The sequence below is a fragment of the Heterodontus francisci genome, unplaced genomic scaffold, assembly GCF_036365525.1.
Source record: "Heterodontus francisci isolate sHetFra1 unplaced genomic scaffold, sHetFra1.hap1 HAP1_SCAFFOLD_106, whole genome shotgun sequence".
NCBI classification, from domain to species: Eukaryota; Metazoa; Chordata; class Chondrichthyes; order Heterodontiformes; family Heterodontidae; genus Heterodontus; species Heterodontus francisci.
The window spans coordinates 4,812,318-4,831,617 of NW_027140940.1; the positions used below are offsets into that span (position 1 = coordinate 4,812,318).

Sequence of the window (19,300 nt, forward strand, 5' to 3'; positions counted from 1 at the left end):
TGTATATTTACCAACAGCAATATTAGAGTCGGGTTAACACAAGTAATTTCAAAGTGTGCACTTCTTCAGCAATGATCCAGTATGCTCCTCACCAGTAATGTTAGAACAGGGTGACTAACGGTAATGTTAAAAGAGGATCACCCCAGTAATGTCAAAGTAGGTTCATCCTCAGTAATGGTAGAATAAGGCCGTTACTGCTAATTATAGAACAGGATTATCTGCAGACATGCTAAAGTACAGTCATCACTAGTGATACTAGAACTGAATCATCACCAGTAAGGTAAGAGAAGCCTCATCACCAGTGGTGTTGGAACGTAATCACTGTTATCATCACAGAATATAACAATTTAAATTTACAATGGATGTGAATATTTCACTGAATTATTATGGGGCTCCAAGAACCTAACGCAGTGTCAGGAAGGTATGCTACCTTCAGAGTTCAGGGGGCAGACACAGCGCACCTACCAGTTGGGGTAACTTTCCATTATGAATTTCTAGGGCAAGAGTTTCATGGACTGAGCTACAACATCTTTGGCTTTCAGGGCGTACTGAAGCGGACAGCAGCTCCTTGTTTGTTCAGTGACTGTAACTAACGTTCCTAATTGTGCAACTTTGCTTACCCAACAGGGCATGAATTTTCTATAAAAGGGTAACGTTAATGATTTCAGCCAAATGGGTGTTGGAAACGTAAAACTGGAAAGAGTTCCAGAATTCACACTAAAAATGTTACCGCCAATGATTCTACTGATAAGGGACATTTACTACTCTATTCTCACAGTCTTGGGTGCTCCTGGAAAGTCGATATATCCTGTTGTCCAATAGCTGTTGACAACATAACTGTTAATGGTTACATAACAGATGCTGTGAATGCCCTCATTGCTGAGTCATATATCTGAAGGGATATGTGGGTGAATATCAATGGGAATCCTACTGGTCTGCGTGGCTGGTGAGTCTCTGTTCTGGTCAGTACTTCCTCGCACGGGGTGATCAGCTGTCTTATCCTGTACTGAGGGAGGGCGATGCTGCTTTCTCGCCCTTCAAACGGTGCATAAATCATGAAAGAATGTTTTATTGACTGGCCATGACAGTTATCTCACTGGTATGGTTGCGTCTTGTCTATTTACAGTTGCTAATTCCTGGGCTTGCAGCTTGCTCCACCTAACAGGGACTTTGAAAGATATTTTGAGAAATAATTGCGGCTGAAGGAGCTGCTTCTCTCCCCTTGGCTACAGAGCTTTTGCGGTTAAACTCAGTTCCTGAGCAGCTCCATCGGGCAGATTATGAATAGAAAAAGCACAGACTTTTGAATAAATTGAACGTTCTGTCTAAGCTGAATGTTTTAGTTGAATTCATATCTTTGTAGCAATTATTTTGAAATTGTATTGAATAATACTAAGGGCGGCACAGTGGCTAGCACCACAGCCTCACAGCTCCAGCGACTTGGGTTCGGTTCTGAGTACTGCCTTTGCAGAGTTTACAAGTTCTACCTGTGACCGCGTGGGGTTGCTCCGGTTTCCTCCTACGTGCCAAAGATTTGTGGGTTGGTAGGTAAATTGGCCATTGTAAAAAGGAAATGCCCCTAGTGTAGGTAAATGGTAGGAGAATTGTGGGGATGTGAGAGCGAAAAATGGGATTAATCCTGGATCGGTATCAATGGGTGGCTGATGGTCGGCACGGACTCGGTGGCCCGTAGTTGTCCTGTTTCAGTGCTGTATCTCTCTATGACTCTAATTTGGTGCCGATCCAGAGATTCCGCTCTCCAAATGAAGAAAGGAATTAAATGGAAATTTCAAACATGTATTGGTCCATGGCGCCGCAATGTTAACTTATAAAAGGGGGTCGGTGTCTTGAAAGGGCCAAGTCTCGTGTCAGATGGTTTTAGTGTTCAACACTGCAATGAACTATATATTTGCATTTATGTTCGGGAACCGGTTTGTATATTGACGGTGAAAATTAACAAGTCATCGAACAAGTCAAAGTTTTGCTTTAAGAGGCTTTTCTCCAGAACTATACCATTTCTGCGATTTACCCTGGCTTGGCCAGGAACGCACATTATAGGGTAAATGAAGCCTCAAACTAGTATCCGAGGCGATAGTCATTGAGATTAAACTGACAGAGACGTATGACACATGACTGATATAATGTCGTCATATTTATTATACCGCCCAAAGTGCATTGTATCCACACTCAGTCATCAGTGCCTGGGTGTCGGCAGGAGTGGAATTGTTTTCTCATACCATTAATAAGACAGATTCTGAGTAACCCTCCCCTCACTACTCTGACAATATCTGATTGAAGTATGCTGGAAGGACGGCGGCCTTCCAGTCTCTCAATATTGTGTTTAATGGTTTCTTTCTTTCGAACATCATGTCGTCACAACTCCTCTAAAACATTACAAATCACTGCCCATAACTCTAAGTAGAATAACATGCCAACAGTTATCGATTGTCCTCTTTATTTAACTCTTCTCCCTCTTTCGTGCAGCAAACCTTTTGACAATAGTGATTCTGTCCGGAGGAAATTGCGGTCTTTCCAAATGTATTTCGCTCTACATGGTGGCCATGGCAATAGCAGATCTAATGGTCATGATCTTCAATGTAATAGTTTATCACATTTTTACATATCACTTCCCACATTCTTTCCTATCCTACACTGGCGTTTGTAAGTGTATTCTGTACATGAATACTGTCACCCTGCATATATCAGTGTGGTTTACTGTCTCTTTCACATTTGACCGATTTGTAGCGATATGTTGTGAGAAGTTTAAAACAAAGTATTGCACTGTGAGAACTGCGACCACGGTTGTAACAATGGTCTCTGCCCTGTTATGTTTACAGACACTTCCGTTCTTCTTTGCATATAAGCCTGAACAAATAATAAATAATATTCATTGGGGTTGTCACCCAAGAATGGATTTTTTTTCATCGCCAGCAGGTGTTGCCTATTCCTGGTTGCAAACGGTGTTAATTCCATGGCTTCCTTTTGTTTTGATATTATTGTTTAATTGTTTGACAGTCAAATGTATTTTAGTGGCCAGTCGAGTTCGCAGGGGATTCCGGACTCACATCGATGATAATCAGAGCGATCCTGAGATGGAGAACAGAAGGAAGTCCATTATTTTACTGTTCACAGTATCGGGCAGTTTCATACTGCTGTGGCTGACATCAGCGGTGAGTTTTATAGCTACCAGTCTGGCAAACACAGCACATTACAGAGGTGACTATGCCGCTCCTGAATACATCGCCACTGAAACTGGATACATGCTCATGAACATGAGTTCATGTACAAACACGTGTATTTATGCAGCTACACAAACTAAATTCAGAGAAAAGCTGAAGAAACTGCTGACAGCTCCTTGGGCATTTATTCCAAAATGGATTTTAAAAAATGAAAACTGAAACCAAAGCTTCCTGTTTTAAGTAGCACTCAATTGCAGTCAGTGTTCCATTTTAGAAAAGGCAGACTTTCCGTTAGGACGGAATTTGATTGTTTAGTTAGAATGAACAGGTATCAGAAAAATATTTCTTCCACTTCCTGCCAGGCGATGAATGTCTGCTACTTTCCCGGGGTGAACATCACCATTTCCTGATGAAACAGCGCGCTCCCCGCTCAATATTCAAAGATTTTAGTCACGATTGTGTTTCGGCGGTGTAATAGAAGATGCAGATATTGGAAGCAAACACCAAATTAACAGATGAAGTGTCCTTTAGTCTCGGAACAATAAAGATGGTTCCTTGTTATTTTTCTGTATTCTTGTTGTGAATGTTGCAGGCGCTGACGTTCCCATTCGTCTTCGTCTTCCCCAAGCCCCAATTGACTCCTGCATCAATTAAACAGGCCTGTATCCTGATCAGTTTCTGACCCTTGAGGCAGCATTTCTTTCAATCTCAACTGGGCATCAAAATGTTTTCATGTTTTATCTGGGAAATAGACGGTTGTGCTTGTCCAGTCTTTGCGGAAATTGCAAGCTCAAGGAACAGCATCTCATCTACCGATTAGGCACACGTCAGCCTGCCGGACTGAACATTGAGTTCAATAATTTCAGAGCATGACAGCTCTCCATTTTACTTTCATTTTTAGTTATTTTTTCTTCCTTTTTTATTACATTCTTTTTTACATTTTTTACAATCTTTTTTTTCCATTTATTTCATTTCATTTTAGTTTGTTCAGTTTGCTTACCCACTGTTTTTTTTCAGGTTTGCACTTGCTGTTGTTCAATATTCAGTGTATTAACACCTAATCTGTGCTCATGCTTTGTCTTTCAACACACCATTAACATATTGTTTGCCTTTGCTCCGTGACCTTTTGGTCAGCTATGTGGCCTGGTCCAATCTAGACCTCCTTTGTTATCTCTTGCCCCACCCCCACCTCACTTGCTTATAACCTGTGACTTTTCTAATATTTGTCAGTTCCGAAGAAGGGTCACTGACCCGAAACGTTAACTCTGCTTCTCTTTCCACAGATGCTGCCAGACCTGCTGAGTGGTTCCAGCATTTCTTGTTTTTATTTGCGGAAATTATATTCGGCACTAACAATTACTTCCAATCATTGTAACAGCCCACCTCATCATGCCTTCAATATATTTTAATTTATGGGTCTTTTCAATTTAATATTTAATAATGACGTTGTTTCTACCACCGTTACTTTCATTGCCTCAACCATGACCGTTTAAAGGGGTTTCTCTTATCCGTTGTCCTAATTCTTTTACATTATTATATTTTCTGTGGCCGTTAATTCTTGATCTTTCAGCTAATGGAACAATCAGCCTCTATCGATCCTGCCCCATCACATCTTGGCCTTAATCACCTGAACACGACTGACCAAAATATCTCAATATAATATCATTACAAAATCAAATGAAAACCAGGAAAATGCACTCAAGCCAATTAATTGATAGTGTTTTCTTGGAACTAATTGAATCATTACTGATACGAAGCAAAGTGAAAGATTGTTTTCTTTTGCTTATCTCTATCTCTAATAGCAGATAGATAACCAGAAAGTGCAGCTGTAGCCTACATAAGAAATCTCGTGTTTCTGATTTTGGGATATTGCTGTGTCTGGAGAAGTGGCATATTGAGCATGAAAGAACAAGTGATATGCATGATGAAGATGCCCTGAAGAACGGGCCCAGAATATGATCATTCACGCTATACCACCCTGAGATTAAATGGTTAATATGACTCTGGAGAATGAAATGGTATGAAAAACAAATGGATGAGATCTGTGCCCTCCAATAGAACTAAATAGATAGATGACCCTGATCGGATGTTGATAAAGTTAGCCTGAAAAAAATACGCCAATAAGTGGGGGAGGGATCATTGGCTATGAGGAATGCGTTAATCAGATTTGTTCTGACATTTGATATTGTTCTCATTTGTTGGCTTCTTTTTAGATTGTAGAAATATTATCGTTTAGCCCGTTCTTGTTAAGCAAGGAAGTACAAGTTAATTTAAAACACCACTAGGTTGATGAAGAGGGATGTATAACAAGGAAATGCTTGTTATAAGTATTTAAATTTGTTCAAAGCCTAAGATACAAAGCTCAGAACAGTAACACGTTTCAATCGGTAAAAAAGCAACATTAGTGGCTGAAATTTGTAAGTTTCAAGTCTATGTTTAAATACTGTATGTAGTGCGTGTTCAACAAACCCGTGACATCTCATCACAGTGTTCAGAAACCTTATTGAGAACCTTACATAAACATAATTCTTCCATTGGGAATGCGCTTTGTTTATTAATTGTGAGTAACTTCACCCTTTCCTCGCCATCTTTTAATGTTTCTGATCAACCCGAGGCTCAAAAGCCAAACCCCACACGCGTCCCTTCAACTGTGGCTCTACCAATCCAAAAAATACCCCCCAAAAAAGCGAGTCTAATGATGGCCATGACACCACCGTCAATTAGTGTAAAAACTCATCTGGTTCACTAATGCCCTTTAGGGAAGGAAATCTGCTGTCCTTACCTGATCTGACCTACATGTGACTCCAGATCCACAACAAGGGGGTTGACTCTTAAATGCCCTCCGAAATGGCTTAGCAAGCCACTCCATTGTATCTAACTGCTACGACGTCAATAAAGAATGAAACCAGATGGACCAGCCGGCATCGACCTAGGCACCAGAAACGACAACAGCAAACCTAGCCCTGTCGATCCTTCGAACTCCTCTTCATTAACATTTGATGTCTTGTGCCAAAGTTGGGAGAGCTGTCCCACACACTAGTCAAGCAACAGCTGACATATCTATACTCATTGAAACATACCTTACAGACAATGTCCCAGACACCGCTATCAACATCCCTGGATATGGCCTGTCCTACCGGCAGTAAAGACCCAGCAGAGGTAGCGGCACAGTGGTATACAGTCGGGATGGAGTTGCCCTGGGAGTCATCAGCATTGACTCCTGATCCCATGAAATCTCATGGCATCAGGTCAAACATGGGCAAGGTAACCGCCGACTGATTATCACCAACAGCCCTCCCTCAGCTGATGAAGCAGTGCTCCTCCATGTTGAACATCACTTGGAGGAAGCACTGAGGGTGGCAAGGGTGCAGAATGTACTCTGGGTAGGGAACTTCAATGTTCATCATCAAGAGTGGCTCGGTAGCACCACTACTGACCGAGTTGTCCGAGTCCTAAAGGACATAGCTGCTAGACTGGGTATGCGTCAGCCAGTGCGGGAACCAACAAGAGGGAAAAACATACTTGACTTCATCCTCACCAATCTGCCTGCCGCAGATGCACCTGTCCATGAGAGTATTGGTAGGATTGACCACCGCACAGTCCTTGTGGAGACGAAATCCCGCCTTCACATTAAGGATACCCTCCATCGTGTTGTGTGGCACTACCACCATGTTAAATTGAATAGATTTCGAACAGATCGAACAATGCAAAACTAGGCTTCCATGAGGCATTGTGGGCCATCAGCAGCAGCAGGGTAGTACTCAAGCACAACCTCATGGCCCAGCATATCCTCCATTCTGCCATTATCATCAAGCCAGGAGACCAACCCTGGTTCAATGAAGAGTGTAGGAGGGAATGCCAGGAGCAGCACCAGGCATACCTCAAAATGAGGTGTCAACCTGGTGAAGCTACAACCCAGGACTAATTGCGTGCCAAACAGCCTCAGTAGCATGCGACAGACAGAGTTAAGTGATCCCATAACCAACGGATCAGATCTAAGATCTGTAGTCCTGCCACATCCAGCCGTGAATGGTGGTGGACAATTAAACAACTTACTGGAGGAGGTGGCTCCACAAATATCCCCATCCTCAATGATGGGTGAGCCCAGCACATCAGTGCAAAAGATAAGGCTGAAGTACTTGCAACAATCATTAGCTAGAAGTGCTGAGTTGATGATCCATCTCGGCCTCCTCCTGAAGTCCCCAGCATCACAGATGTCGGAATTGAGCTAATTCGATTCATTCCACGTGAAATCACGAAACGACTGAAGGCACTGGATACTGCAAAGGCTATGGGCCCTGACAGTATTCCGGCAATTGTGCTGAAAACCTGTGCTCCACAACTTGCTATGCCCCTCGCCAAGCTGTTCCAGCACAGCGACAACACTGGCATCTACCCTACAACATGGAAAATTGCCCAGGTATGTCCTGTGCATAAGAAGCAGGACAAATCAAACCCGGCCAATTACCGCCCAATTAGTCTACTCTCAAACATCAGTAAAGTGATGGAAAGTGTCAGTGACAGTGGCATCAAGCGACACTTGCACAGTCATAATCTGCTCGGTGACACTCAGTTTGGATTCCGCCACGGCCACTCAGCTCCAGACCTCATTACAGCCCTGATTGAAACATCGACTGAAGAGTTGAACTCAGGAGGTGAGGTAAAAGCAACTGCCCTAACATCAAGGCAGCATTTGAGTGAGCATGGCATCAAGGAGCCCTAGAAAAACTGGCGTCCATGGGAATCAATGGGAAGATTGTCCGCTGGTTGGATTCAAACCTATTGCAAAGGAAGATGGTTGTGGTTGTTGGTTCAGGACATCACTGCAGGAGTTCCTCAGGGTAGTTTCCCAGGCCCGACATCTTCAGCTGCTTCATCAATGATCTTCCTTCAATCATAAGGTCAGATGTGGTGTAGTTCGCTAACGATAGCACAATATTCAGCATCATTCATGACTCCTCAGATACTGAAGCAGTCCGTCCAGAAATACAGCAAGACCTGGACAATATCCAGGCTTAGGCTGATAAGTGGCAAGTAACATTCGTGCCACACAAGTGCCAGGCAATGACCATCTCCAACAAGAGAGAATGTGACCATCACCCCTTGACATTCAATGGCATTATGATCGCTGAATCCCCCACTATCAACGTACTAAGGGTTACCATTGACCAGAAACTGAACTGGAGCAGACATATAAATACCGTGGCTGAAAGAGCAGGTCAGAGGCTAGGAATCCTGCGGCAAATAGCTAACCTACTGTCTCCCCAAAGCCTGTCCACCATCTACAAGGCAAAAGTCAGGAGTGTGGTGGAATACTCTCCGCTTTCCTGGATGGATGCAGCTCCAACAACACTCAAGAAGCTTAACACCATCCAGGAAAGAGCAGCCCACTTGATTGACACCCGATTCACAAACATTCACTCCCTCCACCACCGATGTACATTGGCAGCAGTTTGTACCATCGACAAAATGCACTCCAGCTAAGCACCAAGGCTCCTTAGACATCACCTTCCAAACCTGCGACCTCTACCACCTAGAAAGACAGGGGCTGCAAATGTATCGGAACCTTCAATTTCCCCTCCAAGCCATCCTGACATGGAACTATATTGCCGTTCCTTTACTGTCGCTGGGTCAAAATCATGGAACTCCCTTCATAACAGCACTGTGGGTGCATCTACCCAACATGAACTGCAGCGGTTCAAGAATGCAGCTCACCACCACCTTCTCAAAGGCAATTAAGGATGGGCAATGAATGATGGCCTGACCAGCGACGCCCATATCCACATGAATGCATTAAAAAATCCGGTTATCGGGGGTAGCCGGGAATGTGGAATTGAGATTGCAATCAGACCAGCCATGATCGTTTTGGATGGTGGAGTCGGCTTGATGGGTCAAGTGACCGACTCGTGCTTCTAATTTTTATGTTCGTATGTAACTGAACACCTGCAACCCTGTTATCAGGGCTATTGGGAGCTCTTCAGGTTCAAGAAAAGCCTACTAAATTAATTCTCAACGCCGCTTGAAAAGAACTGTTCTAACAGATCCCAGTAACCCATCTGAGTATACTCGGAGACCAGAATGTATGTCATTTTGGAACACAACATATCTCCTGTGCTGTTTTTTTCAGGAATGAGCAAGTATTCAGCGCAAGTGTTTTTGTAGCTGTAACTGAGCACTAAACAAAAATCCCTTTCAGTTTTCCGTTTAACTGGTGTATGTGTGTACGTGTGTATGTGTAAGTGTGAGGGGATGAGATAAAAAGGGAACTGTAATATTTCAATCTGTATGTTTATGTTTCACTTCCTTACTGATTGCGACTTGTTTTATAATAAACTGATAATTGTGTTGCTTATTCAAGAAATCTGGGTGGTGTGTTTTACTCTTGGAAAAACAGAGTTTTTGATTAACCCTTATCAGTAAGTGGGAAAATTTAAATATATGTTGTGACTGGTGGAGAAGTGGGACTAGAATGACATTGCACTCCTCCTGCCTCAGTCATAACAATCTACTCTCCCATGAATGTTTCCAACAGAGCTAAAAATATTTTATGGTTACTTTTCCAGTTGTGGGACAGTCCACTCTAACATCTGTATCGTCCCGTTTTCTCCCAGCGAGCTCATTTAACTCTTACAAAGTCTTATTCACAAGGACATTATTTCCCGGTCAAATCCATCATTGTGAGAATGCTGGCTGTCCCTTATCTGGTACCTCAGAATAAAGACCAACCTGTCTCCAACTTTCTAATTCATTTTGTTTTGCTTCTTTCATTAGTGTGATGGAAAGGTGGATGATGACATGGTTGGTTTCCACTGTTGACCTTCCAACTGACTGTAGACAGTGTTTTTGTGTTATTGGTGTTTGAACCCCTGAATTTTACTCACCAAATAAACAGACAGTGACAGGTATTCATGCAAGTTTAATAGAGAATAATTATTTATTAATTATATTATTGATATTATTTAATTATTAGAGAATATTCATGACTTGAAATGTTCACAAAGCCCATAACACACGCATTCACCGTCACATGCACTCTTTAGAGCAGATGGATAGAAGACAAAGGGTAAGAGTTCAGGGGTAAAAGTTTGTTGTTTTAGGGGAAAAAACTGTGTGATCCTCTCAGAAGGTGGATATTATAGTTGCAGGCCTGGTTGCTGGTTCTTCGGTTACTGCTGGGCTGTTGCAACCTTCTGGCAGTCCTCTTCGGGCTGATGGCTTAGTTCAATTCTCACAGGTAGAAGCTTTCAACCTATCTCAGCAGGTTTCAACTGGGTTAGCTGGATCAGAGCTCTCTCTCTCTCTTTCCATCTGTCTCACACTTGCTGGCATTCAAGGTGGTTTCAGCTGGTTATTTTTCTCTGTGGCTGAGGATAAGTCAGCCTGATCCAGCTCCACCACCCAACCCCCACCCCCACGTCCCCCACCCCCCGACCTTTGATCCTCAAAAACATTTGATGTGAAATGACAAGTGTCCGTTTTACCCATATGACTTTAGGTTCCTTTCTTGCTGGGCTGCACTATGGCATTTGATGGCCACGTTTTGAGGAGAAGAGGACTGTTCACACCTCATTGTAGTGAATGTTTGTTGCAGAAGAAACGTCTGGGGAAGGCATTTCCCTTAGTTTGTTTAAGTATAGCTCACATCCATTTTTAATTCTCTGCCTTATTTCCATGCAGACAGAGTTGATTGTTTTTCAGTCTTAGTACACATTGGATTTGGATTACAATGCAGGAGGTGGTATGAATCATGACTTGTGCTCCATTTTATTGGCAGCCAATAACCAAATCTTTCAAATTTCCTGCAAGTTTTATAACTTTTCAGTTTGATTTTGTATTGGATGCAGGCTTGGATTTCATTTTTTAATGATTGTTTCTTGGTCTAGAAAGAAAGGAAAAAATAAGTTATATGGTCACACCACTAACACATTCATTTCATACACTCCTCAGGCTTCCAGCCCTGAGCCTAGTACAAGCGGTTCTTGATACAGTGTTTTTTCTTACATCCTGGACATTACATTGGCTTACATTGTTCCCCCCTCCGCCCCCCCCCCCCCCCCAGCTCCCCCCGCTATGTTTGTAGTTGTGAGGTTGAGTAGTTGGGGGAGTAAACTCCATCGAAAAAGCCAGGCATCTTTAACTTGATTTTTTTTCTAGGTATGTTAACGGATTGTGGTCTGTGCAAATTGTAATCTCTTTGTGTCCATTATTCGTGTAGACCTCGAAATGCTGAACAGATAGGAGGAATTTCGATGCTTCTTTTTCTGGAGTGCAATATTTATTTTGATGTTTGTTCAGTTTTTGTCTTAGAAATAGCCAAGTTCTCTTTCAAAGCTTGAATCATCATCTTCGAGTAAAACTGTGCCTACTCCAACATCACTGACATCAATGGTTATTTTAAAAGTTTTGTTGAAATTGGGGGCTGCCAATACTGGGTCGTTTGTTAAAATGTCTTCATCATTTCGAAAGTTAGCTGGCACTGCTCTGACTACACCACTTTTGCTCTTTTCTGTAACAGCTCTCTTAGGGAGCAGCTAAGGTGCTGAAATTGAGAGCAAATTTTCAGCAGAACCCATACATTCCTCGGAAATACATGCTTTCCTTCTTTATTTTTGGAATGGGGAAGTCTAACGTGTCTTGCACTTGGCTGTCCTTGGCAACACTCGACTTTGGCCTACAATGTGGCCTAAATAGTTTTACGTTGGCTTTGGAAAATTCACTTTTTGCCAAGTTATCCATTAGTTGTGCCATCTGTAGACCTTTGAGACGTTCCCTTCCATTGTTTAAATGGTCTTCCCAGGTGTTGCTGAAAACTGGCAGGTCTTCGAAGTAAGCAACGCAATTATTTCACGCAGCTACCACCAGATTCATTAATATTTGAAGCGTGGCTGGGGCCTCTTTCACACTGAAAGACATTACTGTGTACTGCAATAAGCCATTGGGGTTGACAAAGGCTCAGATTCCCTTTGCCTGCTGGGTCATTGGAACTTGCCAGTATCCTTTTAATAAGTTTATTTTGCTGATTAAGGTGGCGTTTCCTACTTGGTCTGTGCAGTGTTCAATACGGGGCATTCAATATCTGTTTTTGTAATTGCATTGACCTTCTGATAATTACTACAGAGTCTGGTTTGGGAACTAACGGTATAGGTGTGCTCCAGTTACTCTGGCTGGGTCCAAATAAATCATTTTCCAACATGTACTGTATTTCCAGGTGGACCTGAGCTAGCTTATTGGATTCAATCTATTGGGATACTGTTTTATTGGTGGGAATTTCCTACCTCCATATCGTGTACTGTTAATGGTTTGCAACCTTATTTGTCCCTTCAGACTTCCTGGAACTCCTTTCGTAATGTGGTTAGGTCCTGTCTTTGTTGTTCAGAGAGATAGTCCAGCCTTGTATCGAACCTCTTTGAAATGTGGGTGTTTTCCAAATTGGCAATCAGGAATAAATTTTCGAATTTTCATGGTTCTTGTCCTCGTCAAGTTCTTTCTCACTACTGCTTTATCACTTTTACTGCTTGGCACACACTTAGTGATCTCTCTGGTTCCTGACTGCAGTATCTTTCCATTCATGTTAATATGACACAGTTTTTTAAATCTTTCTGTTGGGTGTATTAATTAATTCGTTTACCTTTAGTCTACCTTTTTCTGTGCACTATATGAACCATTAAACCTGACTTTTAAACGTTTGCCATGCAAGGATTATAACACCAGAATTTAGTCAACTGGTTTGAACTCATGGACTGCAGTGCTCGTATATGCTTGCCTTTTCAAGGTTTTTTCTGAGGTTTTGCGGTGTTCCTTTGTTACCTCACGGGCCTGGAAAAGTCTCTCCCGGCAGATGAGCACATAATTTAGTATTGAGATTTCCTCCACTTGTCCTAGCAATTTTTCTTTATGAATTTTAGGAGGCCTCTCACCTCGTATCCGAAGATCAATTCGAAGGGGGTAAAACCTGTGGATTCATTGCGAGTATCTCTGGTAGCAAAACAACAATACATTACCCCATTGTCCCAGTCGTAGGGGTATTCACTACAATATGCTCAGAGCATAGTTTTTTAAGGTCTGATGGTACCGTTCCAGATTCCATTGTGTTTGTGGGTAATACTCTAAAGATGTTATCAGGTGTATGACCTCCTGGAACATTTGGTTCCCTGATTGGACAGTATTTCTCTAGAAAGTTCTTGTCAGATGAAAGACTGGGTTAACTGCTCGACTATGGCTTTGGTAGTAATTTTCCTCCAGGATATGGCTTATGGGAATCTGGTGGCCAAATCGATTGTATTTAAAAATTACTGATAACCTGTCTTGGTTTTGGGTAGGGGTCCAACCAAATTGATTAGAACTCTACTGAAAGGTTCCTCGAAAGCAGGAATGGGGATCAGTGGTGCAGATTTAATTGCAATTTGGAGTTTCCCAACAATCTGGCAGTGATGGAAGGTCTGACAAATTTTAACCACATCCTTTTGGATTTATGACCAGTAAAACTGTCGACTAATCTGGCCCTGGGTCTTCTGTATACCCAGTGGACCAGCAGAGGGATTTCATAGGAAATTCACGGAATATCTCTGCAATATTTAGTGGAAGCACAATTGGGTGAATTACTATCCACTCCTCCTCCAAGGGTCACTGTGGGGATGCCCACTTCCTGATTAAAATTACATTTTCAATATAGCAGCACTCAGGCAGCCTTTCTGCTTCTCCCTCAGAATACGTTGTCTGTGCTATCCCTGTTAAATCAGGGTCTTCCTTTTGGACTTCAATTAAAGAAGGTTTACTGTGTACTTGCGTTTGCTGCCCTAAATTCAGAATAAATACTTTAGACAGCCAAACCTCTGAGTCATCTGAGTAACTTATTGGCTCAGCTCTCTCTTTGTGGACCTTGCTTGGCCATGGCCTTGGTTAGAACACAAGCAGGAAATATTCCAGTGACTTCCCCCTACATTTCTTCTGTCTTCTAGGCCTCATCTGGCTGGTCTGAGACCACTGGGGCTGCTACCACCTTACCTCCAGCCAAATCATTACCGAGCAGCAAGTCTATGCCGGCCACAGATAGACTAGGGACAATCCCAACAGTAACCCGGCCATAAACAAAGTTGGACTGCAAATGGAACCGATACAGGGGTACAGACATGGATCGATCTTCAATCCATTTTACCACAACCTTTGCTTTTAGCATGCTGTCTTGTAGAAAGTTCGTTCCTTTATCATCAGAGATTGAGTGGCCCCGTGTCTCAAAGCAGGACAATAGGTATTTCTGCCTCACTGGAAGGTATGGAGACAACTTTCCTTTTGAAACAAAATACTGTTAGCCTTCCGGAAGTTTCTCTATTTCTGCCATACCTACGATGGTATTCCTCGTGGGGTACTTTGCCATGGTCAGGGCAACAAGTGGATCTTCCCTGCTATCTGACTGGTATCCATTTCTTTGCTAACCATATTCGCCCATACAAAATTAACTGCTTTTCCCTTTAGCTTCCAGCAGTCAGCTTTCACACGCCCTGCTTTGGTGCAGTGGGAACACACAGGTCTGTGGTATACATTCCAACCCTTTGCATTTTCTTTCTTTGCTGATGAGCGGCTTCTTGCATGCACACTTTCTCTTTACCCATCGCTAACACTCCATCTTTTTATCACTTAACCATTTTCCATCCCTTCCGAACCGTTGGAAATTACTTTGGAAAACATTTTCTTAAGAAAAAGGTTTATGAGCAAGCTCAGAGTTGGGGGCCTTTGCTGTGGCTTCTCTCACCCTTGTAATTATTTGCTTCTAAATATGGGCTTTTCTATTAACTTGGATCTATTTTTAAATTCTTTGAATAGAATCATCTCTCTCAGATTTCCATGGAAGTATTCTAGCTTGAGAGATTGTATCCAGCGATCAAAAGCCATGCGTATAACTGTTTCAAATTCAATGTAAGACTGGGCAGGTCTTTTCCTCATGTGTCTGAATTTCTGTTGATAGGCTTCAGGTATCAACTCATATGCATTTAGAATTGCTGTTTTTGTTTGTTCATAGTCAGAAGAACTCTCTTCTGATAACAGGGAAAAATATGTTGTGAGCTCTGCCCAGAAATTCGCCTTGCAGGAGGATAGTCCAATTTGCTTTTGGCTATTTTAGTCTATTAACTAGTTATTTTCAAACTAGATAAAATATGACTCCACCTCTTCTTCAAAATGTTGCCACGAGTCTTGAGTGTCTCGTAATATCACCGTTTTGTTCCGAATTGGGGATACAGTTTGAATTGCTGACATTCGCATTTTGGTTTGGCAGCCTTTCCAACTCAACTTTCTGCAATTGTACTTCCTCTATTTTCAAATGAAACTCTCTTTCTTTTCTTTCTTTTTGAAGCTGAAGCTCTCTCCCTTTGCTTTCCAAAGCTGAAAATCTCTGTCTCTTTCTTTTCCTTTTGAAGCTGAAACTCTTCTTCCTCCTTTTCCTTTCAAAAATACATTTCCTCTCCTTTTAGTTGCATTGCTTCCCTTTGCGACTGACTTTTAGCTGGGACTATTTCTCAGACTCAAATTCCATTCTTTCATCTTCAAGTTTAGCGTAAGTTTAAGATCGTTAGCTAGGCTCTTCAGGTTCCTTTGCCTTCTGTTTGAATGTGAATCCTACATGGGTAGCTAGGGTTTTTAAATCGTCAATATTTGGGCCATTTAATTTATCATGGGATTTGTCTCCCTGCTCTACAAACCCCTTAGCATTAAAGATGGCTATGTCCTTTGTTTCAAGCACCAGAAAGGAAAACTGAAGAATGCAAATAAAAAAAAACTGCTTTCTTTTATTTTCCCTGTTTTAGATGTCAATTGTCCTATGTTTCCTCCGATGTTGCTATCCCAGATGAGTCGTCAGTTTGTTATGGACAGGTGGGTGATGGCATGGCTGGTTTCCACTGTTCACCTCTAAACTGACCACAGACAGTGATTTTTTCTTACTAGTGATTTAATTGTCAAATTGACAAATATTGATGGGTTTTCTTGTGAGCTGAAAACAGAAACTTAACTATTTATTTTAAAAAGAATTATTACCCAAAATGTTCACAACTTATGCATGCATTCACTCTCACATGCACACTCAAGAGAAGATAGATAGAAGGTAAATAGTAAGAGTTCAGGGTGTAAAAGTTTGTTGAATCAGGGAAAAACTGGGATCCTCTCGGAAGTTGAATTGTACAGTTGCAGCCTTGGTTGCTGGTTTTCTGGTAACTGCTAGATTGTTGCAGCCTTCTGGCAGTCCTCTTCAGGTTGAAGCCAGTGATAAAGGTTAGTTCAAATCTCAAAGGTGGAACAGTAGTTTTGACAAAGGCACTCTCTTGTCTCTGCTGTAGCTGGCTTCCAACATGTCTCAGCAGGTTCAACTTCTTCGACACCCACCATAAGCTCTGTTTCTTCGCCACTTTATTTCATGCCCCTCTCCTCCCATTCTCTGACGCTGAAACTGTACAAAATCTCCACATCATTTTTTTTGGTCTCGGTTGGAGCTTTTGATCACAAATCCTGTCATCAAAAATACAACCCGCCTCCATAACATTGCCGACCTCCATTCCTATCTTAGACCATCTGCTGCTGAAACCCTCATCCATTTATTTGGCACCCTCAGACACGACCTTTAAATAATTCACCAGCTTGCCTTTCTTCCTACATCCCATGTACCCTGTCCTGCCTCGGTTCCACTCTGACATCACCTGTGTGCTCGCTCAATTATTGTGGATCATAGTCTCCAAACTCCCTTCCTCAAATTTAAATCTCTTCATGACCTGAACCTTGCATAACTCTATAATCAGTCCCTGCTCTACAGCTCTGCGGTCTAACTGGACTTCTCCTCTCCTTCTGATTTTGGCCTCTTATGCATCCATTCCACTGTATCCCACCCGCTTTACCTTAGATTGTTGTTGAGCTAGATCGGTGGCCGAGGACAGATTAGCTTAAGTATGCCTGTGGGGGTTTGGTGATTGTGATGCGATTGAATGACAAAGGAAGGTGGTTAGACTATCTTTGTTGCAGATGGTAATTGTTTGGCACTTCTGTGTCTTTAATATTATTCAACACTCGCCAGCCCAAGCCCAGGAGTTGTTAAGGTTTTGCTGCATGTGGTTCCAGATGTTGGGCCTAGGACACTGCGCCAAGAAACTCCTTCAGCAATGTCCTCAGGTTGAGCTGAATGGCCTTCAACAACCACAACCTTTGTATATATTATGACTGCAGCCACTGCGAAACTTCCTCCCTGGTTCCTACTGACTTCAGTTTACTCGCATTCCCTGGTACCAGCGTCGTTCAAGGCCTGCCTTGATGTCAAGGGGAGTCATGCTCACATCACCTCTCGAATTCAGTTCCTTTTCCCATGTTTTGATCAAGGCTGTAATGAGGACTGGAGACGTTTGTTACTGGTGGAACCGAAATTGAGTATTGATGAGGAAATTATTGATTTGTCAGTGCTGATTGATAATATGATTTTAGGCTCTTTCCATCACCTTGCTGATGATTGAGAGTCGGCTGCTGGGACGGTAATTGATCATGTTAGATTTGTGCTGCTTTTTACATACAGGACATACCTGGGTAATTCTGTACATTGTCAGGTAGATGCCAGTGTTTTGGCTGTACTTGAACGTAGCCGTACTTGGCCGTAGCTTGAGCCACAGCTAGGTCTAGAGTATAAGTCTTTAATTCTACAGCCACAATTCTGTCGGAACACATGGTCTTTCCTGTATGCAATGATGTCAGACATTTTTGACGTCATATTTAGTAAATCGAATTGGTTGGAAACGTCTTCCACCTACAGTGCGTTCTGTGCACTTGCTACGCTCAGTACCTCCTCCGAGTAATGTTGCGCATGGAGGAGTACTGATTTATCAGTTGCGGGATGGTGGAAGGTAACACTCAACAGGAAGTTCCCTTGTGTACGTTTGAACTGAACCCATGAGATTTCATGGAGAACAGAGTCAAAGTTGAGGACATTCATGGTCACACTCAGTCAAGTGTCTCTGTCATTGTGTATCACTGCAGATGGGTGTATCATGCCAGTGGAATGGTATATCAAGGAGAATGGAAATTTGAATAATAAATATGGTTTATCTGTAAGACTATTAAGCAATCATTGTAGCCCCAGGCATTGCTACAGGCGTTACTCAGGGCAGTGTCCAAGGCCCAACCATTTTCAGCTGCTTCATCAATGCATGTCCCTCCAATATATGGTCATAACTGGTGATGTTTCCTGATGACTGCTCAGTGTGCAATTCCATTCTCAGTTCCTCATACAATGACGCACTCTGTGCACGCATGCAGCAAAACCTGGATAACATCATGGCTTGGGCTGAAAAGTGGCAGGTAACATTTGCGCCACATGAGAGACAAGCAATGACCATCTCCAACAAGAGAAAGTCTAATCATCACCGTTGACACTCAATGGTTTAACAATCTTCGAATAAACCACCATCAATATTCTGGGAGATAACACTGACCAGAAACTTAACGGGGCCAGCTAGTTAAATAGTACGGCTACAAGAAATGTCAAAGGCTGAGTATTCTGTGGCGAGGGCCCACCTTCTGACTCCCACAGCTTTCCACCATCTACAAGGTACACATCAGGAGTCTGATGGAATACTTTCCACTTACTCGGATGACAGCAGTTCCAGCAACACTCATGAAACATGATGCTATTCAGGACAAAGCAGCCCGCTTGATTGTCCTACCATTCAAAACTTTAAACATTCATCTTTCCACCAGTAACTGCACCAATGTACAAATGCGCTGCAAAAAAATGGCTCAGCCTTCTTCTACTACACCTCACAAAGCCATGACTTCTATCACCTATAAGGATACAGGTAATGCATGAAAGGCTACAACACCACCTCAACATTCCCCTCCAATTTACTTGTCCTCTTGGAAGTATATCATAATTCTGTCTTCATCACAGGGACCAAATCTTATAATGTCCTACCTAACAGTAATATGGGAGTACCGTGCATCGTCATCACGTGCACTGCAGTGTTTCAATAAGGCAGCTCACCATCACCTTCTCAAAGCCAATTAGGGATCGGCAATAAATCCTGGTCTTGCCTGCGATGCCCACAACATCCCATGAATGACTATAAGTTGTTACAATGTTGCTCGTCTCAACCTAG

The 19,300-nt window shown here is 42.5% G+C and overlaps 1 protein-coding gene across 1 annotated transcript; it reads left to right on the forward strand.

The window, feature by feature from the left end:
* The first annotated feature begins 723 nt into the window (after positions 1–723).
* On the forward strand, positions 724–3,398 carry LOC137361446 (probable G-protein coupled receptor 139). The gene is made up of 2 exons (XM_068026308.1): positions 724–790; positions 2,482–3,398. The coding sequence occupies exons 1-2, from the start codon at positions 724–726 to the stop codon at positions 3,396–3,398; spliced, it is 984 nt and encodes a 327-aa protein (XP_067882409.1).
* The last annotated feature ends 15,902 nt before the right edge of the window (positions 3,399–19,300 follow it).

What these genes read in the sequence shown, in the direction of transcription:
- LOC137361446 (XM_068026308.1), top strand. Translation starts at nt 724, where the DNA reads ATGTTACCGCCAATGATTCTACTGATAAGGGACATTTACTACTCTATT. An exon ending in TCTCACAGTCTTGGGTGCTC is followed by an intron (nt 791 to 2,481) that starts CTGGAAAGTCGA and finishes CCCTCTTTCGTG; the next exon opens with CAGCAAACCTTTTGACAATA.